The sequence below is a fragment of the Balaenoptera ricei genome, chromosome 19, assembly GCF_028023285.1.
Source record: "Balaenoptera ricei isolate mBalRic1 chromosome 19, mBalRic1.hap2, whole genome shotgun sequence".
NCBI lineage: Eukaryota > Metazoa > Chordata > Mammalia > Artiodactyla > Balaenopteridae > Balaenoptera > Balaenoptera ricei.
In genome coordinates, this window is record NC_082657.1 from 52447112 (window position 1) to 52459347 (window position 12236).

Below are 12236 nucleotides of genomic sequence, written 5' to 3' on the forward strand. Positions count from 1 at the left end.
GTTTCAAATATGCTTTTCAATGTCTTTTCCTCCCATAAGACCGTAAACACGGTGAAGGCAGGAACTATCCCTTGGCCATGTTTGTATTCCCGGGCTTAATGCTGTACTTCTTTCTCTAAGGAGTCTAAACATGATCAGACATCAAAGGTAGTCTTCTAGTTCCACCATAGTGTGAAGGTAAATCAAGTTCTGGGCAAAGGGGTGTAAGGCCAAATCATTACACAGTCATGCATGTGGGCAGTAAACGTGCCAGTTCCAAGTGTTGACGTGGATGTCTGCCTGTCAAATTAAGTGGTTTAAACATTCAATGAGTTTAACCTCATTCAGTTAACTCTCCCAGTGTCAGATGGTTGAAACGCCTAGAAATGAACATAATTAACATAGGTTCCATCCATTTACATTACATTCTTGTTTCTCTATATTTTTCTAGCATTATGGAAAGTTTCGTATTTTGGAAATTTGACTTTCTTAAGTTCCATAGAGGAACAGTCTTACTGGGATTGCTGGTTCACGAACAGATTTTTAACGAATTCTTTGCTCATTTCTCCTTTTTCTCTTTTCACAAAAGGAGCCGGTGGCTGGTCTCCACTTGTGTCAAACAAATACCAGTGGTTGCAGATTGACCTTGGAGAGAGAATGGAGATCACCGCTGTGGCCACCCAAGGGGGATATGGGAGCTCCAACTGGGTGACCAGCTACCTCCTAATGTTCAGTGACAGTGGCAGGAACTGGAAACAGTATCGACAAGAGGACAGTATCTGGGTATGTTTCTTTAACAGAATACGTCGCCTCTCAGAGAGAGAAGTAGAGTCATCCCTACATGCTGTTTACGAATCTCTTAAACTAAGTTTAGAAACAGAATCTTCAGAATTACTTAGAGAACATTTTTCAAGAGAAAATGTATTACTATTCATTTTCTAATACATTTTATGGTTTAATTTATGAAAATACGAAAGGTAAACTTATTTCACAGAGTCCTCAGAAATTGAAAAAAAAAATCTCATTAGTGCACTAAATAGTGTGGAAGTTAAAGAAAGAAACTAAACCTATATAAAAAAAATTTTAAGTTTTGTTCAATAACATAGTAGTTTTGCATTGTCTTTATTTAAGTTTGTTGACAAGAATTTATTGCTTTTATTTCTTCTGATGACAGATTTATGAATTAATCTCTCTCTAGTATATGGAGGTTTTTATGTATAATATTTGGAATATTTATATATGTATTTTATATATACACCCACATATATGATTTATATATACACCCACATATATGATTTATATATAAACCATTCTCTAGTCTTTTCAAGTGTGTTAGATGCTGTGTTTTGTGGCCAGGGCACAGCTCCTGTAAGGGAGACTGACAAGGAGGCCGTTTGTAAAAAAGTGGGTGGTATTTGTAGTTGACTGATGGTATTTAAACACCCAATGGAAGAGGGAAGCTAAAGGAAGTTTGCTTGGTGGTGAAGAAAGAACTTCTTTTTTTAGTGTAGAAAAGTATTGGTTTGGATCTTATGTGGGCCAGGGACAACATACTGCCATCAAAGAACTGTGTTTTTTTTGGTTTTTAATTTTCCTCTGACTGAGCTGCTGGAACCAGAGAAAATGAGTAACTTAATGAAGCATCATTCTTAGCACACAGATAATTTGGAGGCCTATCTGGGCACATAATGATAATTTTCTTTGATCAGTCAATGGCCTCTCTTTTGAAACTTCCTAGAACTCCGTTATACATTATACAGTTGTTGAAGAAATCGACTGTGATTTACTCACCTTTGTATCTCTAAAGTACTTGGTGGTCATCCAGTGCATGTTTACTGATGTAAATTGAATTGAGAAGATGTAGCCCTGCTCTTCCTCAAGCAAGGACAACAGTCAGGCTGGAAGAAGTTTTCTATAAGCATTTTTAAGAAAACCTGCATTAAAATCCAAAGCAAGTTGAAGTTCTGTATAAGAGCGAGAAAAATTGGATATTATGGTTGAATTAGTTCCATGAAAACCATTCAAAGTAGGGATAAAATAAACAGTAATTATGAACCAATAGTAATGAAAGCTTAATGAGGTATTTATTTTAACTAGGTGTTTGGATTATCTTTTACTCTTTTTTTCAAAATAAGCATTGGATTTTAAACTAGATAAATGGCAGCTAATTCGTGCTAATATTTAGCTGTGTTAAGTAAGATGTATGTTTTTGATATTTAAAAAAAATTTTTAATCTTAACCATGACAATTAATTGTTTTTCATGGATTAAGCTTGAGGAAAACCAAACCTAGATAGTGCTATTTGCCTTTTTTCACTTACTTAGTAAAGGTGAGGTGCTCAGGGTGCAATAGTGACGTGAATGATATCCTTAACTAGTCCAAACCAATCAATGTAAAGACAGCCGGAATCGATCACAATTACCTGGCTAGGTAACATTGTTTTTTAGACTGTGCTATCATTTGTTGGTTTACTCACTGTTTTCCCCTCTGGAGTGTGAGCACCCTGGAAATAGAGATTCTACCTTCCAACCTGTCATCCCAGTATCCCCAATCTTAACAGTACCCGGCATGTTGCCGGCAATTACTAAATGTTTGTTGAATGAATGAATGAATGAGGGAAAGAGTGAATGAACCAATAAATGAAATGCACTTTCTTGTAGGATACTTTTATGATCACACAACTAAAAGTGACCCCTTCCTCCACCCATCAGCTCCTCCTTTTAGTACATTTATATTGTACCAGATTAATGTACTTTAGAGTTAGAAGGCTACATTTCTCTCTCCCCTATACATTTTGAACTTTTTCATGGGAAAAGGTTTATCTTTCTCATCTTTGCATTTCCAGCACTCAACACCCAGTGTGGCACATCACTTGTTGAGTAAATTAGTGAAAAAAAAAATCAGTCAATCAATGAATAGATTTGAATACATTGATCTCCTAATCTGTGCCTAACTTTGTATGAAATTCTGTATTAAAAGAGCTGAAAGTGAGAGAGTGGCATGGACATGTATACACTTCCAAACGTAAAATAGATAGCTAGTGGGAAGCAGCCGCATAGCACAGGGAGATCAGCTCGGTGCTTTGTGACCACCTAGAAGGGTGGGATAGGGAGGGTGGGAGGGAGGGAGACACAAGAGGGAGGAGATATGGGGATATATGTATATGTATAACGGATTCACTTTGTTATAAAGCAGAAACTAACACACCATTGTAAAGCAATTATACTCCAATAAAGATGTTAAAAAAAAAAGAGCTCATGTTAATGTTGTTGAAAAGATAAAACACATCAGAACAAACCAAAGAGTGAGTCAGAGGAGCGTGCAAATGTGTGGTACAGACTCCTAGAGCTTTGGAAATTGACAGAATATGGAGATCACTGTAGAATGAATTTGTCAAAAAAAGCAGGGCTTACATGGGTGTTGCAAAAAGCATTAAAACTTAGATTATGGAAGGATTAAGGAAGCAATTCCATGAAGCTGGAAAAGTGTGAACAGAAGAATGGACATTGGCATTATCCAGAGATATGGTTTCCCATGTAGTAACCAGTGAGACTGTGGTCAGAATGGACTATCAAGTTTGGTAAGGACTGGACTATAATTTTGAATATGGTAAAGAAAGTAGATGAATGTCAAGGTCAGAATTGAGACTTGGTGCAGTTGGTGCCATGGCCACACATAAAACGGGTAAGGTTATGGTGTAGGTAAAACAGCCTCAAATCTTCAAACTTTGTTGATATATGTAGACACACACACACACACACACACACACACACACACACACACACACTCATGCTACCTGTTCATCCCAGATAGGCTAATAGTTCTATTTTTACCCCACAGTTACTCAGGTCCCACTCTGAGGGAAGCTCCCTCTCTGTGAATCTGTAATTGCCAACGAAGGAAAAACGAAACATGGCGAATTGTGCCCTGGCTCTTGACATTTTCACCTGGTATAACACAGATCACTTTAATTTGTTTTTTGTTTTTTTTTTTTTTTAGCCAAAGAACAATTTTTAATTGATGTTCATAGTAAAGAATTTAACCCTTTGTCACATTTTACAAATGTGTTTCCTAACTTTTTTTTTTTTGCCCAGTTTTTCTAGATATTATGGGATGTATCCAAATTATACAAAACTTGCCAGTTTTCTTTCAGAGCTTCACAGTCTGCTCCAGATGATACAAATAAATCTGTGAAAGAGAGTTAGGAAACACCTAAGGCATTATATGAGTATGTGATGGAAACAGGAAGAAAAGGCAGTTGTTACAAGTTTAGAGACAAATAAAATAAAACCCATCAATATGGATGGAAATGCTGCCTTAAGGATTCCTCACTCTCCCTTTATTTATCCCTCTTCAAGCACTAGAGAGAACAGTGACTTCTATATACCTGAAAGAATTAATCAAATGCCCTGCTGCTTTTTACAAATAATCTTTAAAAAGAAAGGCAAAATGTTTTGTTATCTATGTGGCCATGCATATGTTTAATAGAACTGTAAACTTGAGAGATATATGATATTTTAAAAAATTATTCTTTGGAATAAAATTTATAGTCTAGTGCTCACAAATGTAATTTATACAAAGTACTCTACTGGATAGCATATAAATATTTTACAAAAACTTAGAAATGCAAGCTACTGAAATTGTTCCTCTCAAATTGAAGACAAAATAAATTCTCTCAACATCCATGATCAAAAGACTTTTCAGCCAGTTTATTGTAAATGATTGGAAAAGGAAATGTAAGGTATAATTTTCACTCATCTAAGAACAATTGCTGAAACTTCATGAAACGAACATCTTAGAAATTATTTTAAGCAAATCAACATGTGCAGGAACTTTACAGCCGAACTATACAAATTCTCTCTGATACATGCTCAAACTTCTTTTACACTGCAGACTATAAGGGCAAGGAATGGGATGGTACTAATTTTATGAATTACTTAAGTAAATATGATTGTTGTGCACAATAGTTTACTTTTTTTGTGTGTCAGGTGCTATTTTTTTTTAACATCTTTATTGGAGTATAATTGCTTTCCAATGGTGTGTTAGTTTCTGCTGTATAACAAAGTGAATCAGCTATACATATACATATATCCCCATATCTCCTCCCTCTGGATTTCAATTGTATCTGATTTTTCAAACAAAAAACCCATAATTTCATATTAGCATATTTCTAAAGTTAGTATAACTATTTTTTAATGAGAAGTGTTGAGTGTCGTGGTTCTGGGTTTGGCTGGTGAAAGACACGGAGCCCCTATGACAAGTATAGTCAATTAGACATAAGCATCACCTGTCACAAAATATTCACGGCATTATTATCACTGTGAATGATTGAGTTGTCAACTCCATACGCCAGACAGGGCAGAAACACCACCTGCAAAGATTTTAACATGTATTTATCTCCAGTCAAATAAATAAGTGACTGAGGGCATTTAATAGGAAACCCAAGGAGGCAGAAACACAAGTGGGAGGTGTGTGATAAGACTGGTAGACTCCTCGCCTTGTGAGGCGCACCTTCCTAGACCTTTCCCTATGTTGACCTTTCTACTATGTTATTCTAGTATTCTAAGCCTTCAAAAGTCACGTGTGGTGATATAAAGTGTAACAGTGCTGATGCTGTGTATGTCAACATGTCAAGTCATCAAGCATAATACTTTGCAGTTCTTGGCTCAGTACTTGGGCAAATGCCTGGAGAGTGCCTTAAGCTGCTTCAGCCTTTCAACACTGCCTCTACTTGAATGCCAAAAAGATGTTTTTATTGAAAGTCTATTTTTTTAGTCTTTATCCTCAGGGAATCTCCTATTTACATTTCTATTTAACTGCAAGTTCTCCACCCTTTTGAAAATGATTAACCTAGGAGTGCATGGTTAAAGGTGGCTGCATTGGGGTTTTTAATGTGACATCAATCATGAATCAGAACGGTTTGCTAGGCGCCTTCTCTATCAAGCAGCATGGTTTATTTCACCTCCTCGCATCTGTGCTCATTCTGTAACATGCGATGTCAGTCCCTTCTCATAAACTTCTTGGGCACATGTATATTGGAACTTTACATCAATATGTAATATACAAAAATATATATGAACTCCTGTGAGCTGTGGAAACATATATACAGTGATATAAGATAAATGGTAATGTTGCTTCACATTCTTCCAATTGATCTGTCCCTAAGCCAGCAAAATAAAAATAATTTGAAGAGAGTGATTAGAGTTAGCAGGAGATTTGATTTGGTGCCCTCTTCAGAGTGCACAGTCACATCCAGATTATTCTCAAATCATCAACCAGAGGATGGCATGTTTTAAAAACACTGTAAAACTTGTATCTCACATTCTACCATGTGACAGTTCAGTGACCGAACATCACTCTCTTTTCTCCTTTCTTGCTGTGATGCAGCGTTGTAGATTTCTGCTTCTAACTTTGCTCATTCCCCAGTCCCAAGAAGCTACGTATGGAGATCCTCTCTCTGGGAAGCAATTCTGTCCTTTTGAAATGTTTCTTTTTTTTCTTGTTTACATCTTTATTGGAGTATAATTGCTTTACAGTGTTGTGTTTCTGCTGTATAACAAAGTAAATCAACTATATGCATACATATATCCCCATATCCCCTCCCTCTTGAGCCTCCCTCCCACCCTCCGTATCCCACCCCTCTAACTGGTCACAAAGCACCGAGCTGATCTCCCTGTGCTACACGGCTGCTTCCCACTAGCTATCTGTTTTACATTTGCTAGTGTATATATGTCAGTGCTACTCTCTCACTTCGTCGCAGCTTCCCCTTCCCCCCTCCCCGTGTCTTCAAGTCCATTCTCTCCGTCTGCGTCTTTATTCCTGTCCTGCCCCTAGGTTCATCAGAACCATTTTTTTTTTTAGAACCATATATATGTGTTAGCATACGGTATTTGTTTTTCTCTTTCTGACTTACTTCACTCTGTATGACACACTCTAGGTCCATCCACCTCACTACAAATGACTCAATTTCGTTTCTTTTAATGGCTGAGTAATATGCCATTGTATATATGTGCCACATCTTCTTTATCCATTCATCTGTCGGTGGACACTTACGTTGCTCCATGTCCTGGCTATTGTAAATAGTGCTGCAGTGAACATTGTGGTGCATGTCTGTTTTTGAATTATGGTTTTCTTAGGATATATGCCCAGTAGTGGGATTGCTGGGTCATATGGTAATTCTATTTTTAGTTTTTTAAGGAACCTCCATACTGTTCTCCATAGTGGCAGTATCAATTTACATTCCTACCAACAGTGCAAGAGGGTTCCCTTTTCTCCACACCCTCTCCAGCATTTATTGTTTGTAGATCTTTTGATGATGGGCATTCTGACGGGTGTGAGGTGATACCTCATTGTGGTTTGATTTGCATTTCTCTAATGATTAGCGATTTTTTAATTGTCAGTTGCTTCATTTGCAAATATTTTCTCCCATTCTGAGGGTTGTCTTTTCGTCTTGTTTATGTTTTCCTTTGCTGTGCAAAAGCTTTTAAGTTTCATTAGGTCCCATTTGTTTATTTTTGTTTTTATTTCCATTACTCTAGAAGGTGGGCCAAAAAGGATCTTGCTGTGATTTATGTCATACAGTGTTCTGCCTGTGTTTTCCTCTAAGAGCTTTATAGTGTCTGGCCTTACATTTAGGTCTTTAATCCATTTTGAGTTTATTTTTGTGTATGGTGTTAGGGAGTGTTCTAATTTCATTCTTTTACATGTAGCTGTTCAGTTTTCCCAGCACCACTTATTGAAGAGGCTGTCTTTCTCCATTTTATATTTTTGCCTCCTTTGTCAAAGATAAGGTGACCATATGTGCGTCGGCTTATCTCTGGGCTTTCTATCCTGTTCCATTGATCTATATTTCTGTTTTTGTGCCAGTACCATACTGTCTTGATTACTATAGCTTTGTAGTATAGTCTGAAGTCAGGGAGCCTGATTCCTCCAGCTCCGTTTTTCTTTCTCAAGATTGCTTTGGCTATTCGGGGTCTCTTGTGTTTCCATACAAATTGTGAAATTTTTTGTTCTAGTTCTGTGAAAAATGCCATTGGTAGTTTGATAGGGATTGCAATGAATCTGTAGATTGCTTTGGGTAGTATAGTCATTTTCACAATGTTGATTCTTCCAACCCAAGAACATGGTATATCTCTCCATCTGTTTGTATCATCTTTAATTTCTTTCATCAGCGCCTTATAGTTTTCTGCATACAGGTCTTTTGTCTCCTTAGGTAGGTTTATTCCTAGGTATTTTATTTTTGTTGCAATGGTTAATGGGAGTGCTTCCTTAATTTCACTTTCAGATTTTTCGTTGTTTGTGTATAGGAATGCAAGAGATTTATGTGCATTAATTTTGTATCCTGCTACTTTACCAAATTCACTGATGAGCTCTAGTAGTTTTCTGGTAGCATCTTTAGGATTCTCTACGTATAGTATCATGTCATCTGCAAACAGTGACAGTTTTACTTCTTTTCCGATTTGGATTCCTTTTATTTCTTTTTCTTCTCTGATTGCCATGCCTAAAACTTCCAAAACTGTGTTGAATAATAGTGGTGAGAATGGGCACCCTTGTCTTGTTCCTGATCTTAGAGGAAATGGTTTCAGTTTTTCACCATTGAGAATGATGCTGGCTGTGGGTTTGTCATATACGGCCTTTATTATGTTGAGTTAGGTTCCCTCTATGCCCACTTTCTGAAGAGTTTTTATCATAAATGGGTGCTGAATTTTGTCGAAAACTTTTTCTGCATCTATTGAGATTATCGTTTGGTTTTTATCCTTCAGTTTGTTAATACGGTGTATCACATTGATTGATCTGTGTATATTCAAGAATTCTTGCATTCCTGGGATAAACCCCACTTGATCATGGTGTATGATCCTTTTAATATGCTGTTGGATTCTGTTTGCTAGTATTTTGAGTATTTTTGCGTGTATGTTCATCAGTGATACTGGCTTATAGTTTTCTTTCTTTGTGACATCTTTGTCTGGTTTTGGTATCAGGGTGATGGTGGCCTCACAGAATGAGTTTTGGGAGTGTTCCTCCCTCTGCTATATTTTGGAAGAGTTTGAGGAGGATAGGTTTTAACTCTTTGCTAAATGTTTGATAGAATTCGCCTGTGAAGCCATCTGGTCCTGGGCTTTTGTTTGTTGGAAGATTTTTAATTACAGTTTCAATTTTAGTGCTTGTGATTGGTCTGTTCATATTTTCTATTTCTTCCTGGTTCAGTCTTGGAAGGTTGTACTTTTCTAAGAATTTGTCCATTTCTTCCAGGTTGTCCATTTCATTGGCATATAGTTGCTTGTAGTAGTCTCTCGATCGTTTTATTTCTGCAGTGTCAGTTGTTACTTCTCCTTTTTCATTTCTAATTCTGTTGATTTGAGTCTTCTTCCTTTTTTTCCTGATGAGTCTGGCTAATGGTTTATCAATTTTGTTTATCTTCTCAAAGAACCAGCTTTTAGTTTTATTGATCTTTGGTATTGTTTCCTTCATTTCTTTTTCATTTATTTCTGATCTGATCTATATGATTTCTTTCCTTCTGCTTACTTTTTGTTGTTGTTGTTCTTTTTCTTTCTCTGATTGCTTTAGGTGTAAGCTTAGGTTGTTTATTTGAGATTTGTTTTGTTTCTTGACGTAGGATTGTATTGCTATCAACTTCCCTCTTAAAACTGCTTTTGCTGCATCCCTTAAGTTTTGGGTTGTCATGTTTTCATTGTCATTTGTTTCTAGGTATTTTTTGATTTCCTCTTTGATTTCTTCAGTGATCTCTTGGTTATTTAGTAGCATATTGTTTAGCTTCCATGTGTTTGTATTTTTTACCTGTACTCTTTAGCCTCCACGTGTTTGTATTTTTTTCCTGTAATTGATATCTAGTCTCATAGCATTGTGGTCAGAAAAGATACTTGATATGATTTTAATTTTCTTCAATTTACCAAGGCTTGATTTCTGACCCAAGATATGATCTATCCTGGAGAATGTTCCATGTGCACTTGAGAAGAAAGTGTATACTGTTATTTTTGGCTGGAATGTCCTATAAATATCAATTAAGTCTGAAATGTTTCTTTATTGCTCTTCAAGACTCAGTCAGTTAGGTCTTCTAAAAAACTGATGCATGAGTCTCTCTTTCCTATTTTACATTTTTAATTTTCAAACTTATCAAACAATTCAGTCAGATTAGAGGCTAGAAAAATATATAAAGCTAGAAAGGAGGTAAGATTTGGCATTGATACAATAATTCCTTAAAAATCTAAGCAAATCATCTTACTATTTTTAAAAAGATAATTAAATAAATTATGTACCTAACAATAAAATTAATTTTTAAAACCAGTAATTTATCTTCCTACATACAAATAACTAGGTAGACAATATAAAAGAAATACATAGTCCACTTATAATAGAGCCAGAAATGAATAAATATCAAGGAAAAAGCTTAAAGGAATTATAAGAGATATATGAAAATAATACTTAGAATATTACTAAAGGACATAAAAGAAGATGATTAAATGTGAGGACATATCTATTTGAAATAGAAAACAATATTATGAAGCTATTCATTCTACCTAAAATAACTCAAAAAAGTGAAATCATTCTGAATTTCATATATAAATAGTGAATATGAGAAAATAGCTGTTAGCAAAATAACAGTAGTAAGGAGAATCTACATATTAGGAAAATTTTACAAATCTGTGTTAATTAAAACATGTTTATACTTGCACATTAAAACATAGTGGAAGAACAAAATAGAACCTCCATTAGGAAATCCAAATACATTTAGGGATTTTCCTACGATAGAGCATTGAAAATATGTGAGGGAATGTAAATTAGTCAATATGGAACTTGGTAAGCTATAGCTTCTAGAAAAATAAATAATAACATTTTTATATCAGAATAGATTCTTGATTAATTGAATATTTAAAAACAATACAGACACACAAACAAAAGCATTAAAAGAACTCACAGGACAATGTATAGATACACATATAATATTGGAAGGGTGTGTCTTTCTAAGCAAGAGAGCCAAACCCAGATGCCACAGGGGAAAAGGTGAAAAATTGGATAATATGTTCAAAGCTGCATGAAAAAAAAAAGAGTATAAACAACATTAAAAGAAAAAGTATAAATTTTTGGAAAATATTTCTAGCCTAAATGATGGCAATTCCCACTTTGATTATTAGCAGCAGTGGTCTTGGGTTAAGATTGATATTCAGATTGCCTATGATTGAGTGGAGTTCATTCACCTACAAGTTTACTTAGGCTTCAAAAAGGATCAAGGACAAGCAACAGCATAATGGGTGCTCAGTTATGCTGAACAGGTTCTAAGTATCCCAACAACTTGAACTGGGATAAACATGGTCACAATGGAGGAGACTGAGTGGGTGGGACCACCACAGACCAGGACAGCCATCAGCTCCAGGGGCACTTCAGCTCTTATACCTTTCTAATGATGTAACTCCTCAAAGATATGTGTCAGCCCCATTCTCTGGTGCATCTGCATCTCATCATTCCCAGGTTATTCACTGATTACAAGTTATGCCTGTGGTTCCCAAATTTTACTGCCCATTTGAATTCTGATGCCCAGGCAGTATTCATGCCAATTAAATAATATATGGGGGTGGGAACCCGGGTATTGGGATTTAAAAAATAGTATCCTGTTATTCCAGTTTGCTGCAAAGTATGGGAACCATCAGATTACTCAATAAGCAAACTGGACAATCAAGTACATACTCTTAGTTTAACATATTAAACATATTCAGCAGGATGCTGATTCATCTTAGATCCAGTGTGCTCCTATACATTTCTTGAGTAAGTGTTGCAAGAAGGATTTGACTAAAGATCAAGGCTAGGTTAAAAAAAAAAAAGCTGGGGTTGGGGAAGGAGGGACTGGGAGTGTGGGATTAGCAAATATAAACTATTATATATAGGATGGGTAAACAACAAGGTCCTACTGTATAGCACAGGGAACTATATTCAGTATCCTGTGATAAACCATAATGGAAAAGAATATGAAAAAAAGAATGTATGTGTATAACTGAGTCACTTTGCTGTTCAGCAGAGATTGGGGCACAACATTGTAAATCAACTATACTTCAGTAAAAAAAAAAAAAAAATTAAAAAAAAAACAAGCTATAAGCCAGATGTTAACTCTGTCCTAATGGGAAAGATCCAATTTCCTTAATATTTAAGGCTATGCTGTCCAGTATGGTAGCCACTAACTATATAGGGCTATTTAAATTTAAATTAATTAAAATGAAATAAATTAAAAGTAAAGTTTTTCAGTCATA

At 35.7% G+C, this 12236-nt stretch overlaps 1 protein-coding gene across 7 annotated transcripts in view; it reads left to right on the top strand.

Moving 5' to 3' along the window:
* Window positions 1-12236, top strand: part of CNTNAP4 (contactin associated protein family member 4) — a 263350-nt gene that overhangs the window by 76095 nt on the left and 175019 nt on the right. For 6 of the 7 annotated variants that reach the window (XM_059903575.1, XM_059903577.1, XM_059903581.1 and 3 more), the window contains exon 3: window positions 569-762. In XM_059903575.1, the coding sequence (XP_059759558.1) occupies window positions 569-762 (194 nt within the window). The remainder of the gene's footprint in view (window positions 1-568; window positions 763-12236) is intronic. The other variant, XM_059903576.1, reaches the window with a different exon arrangement.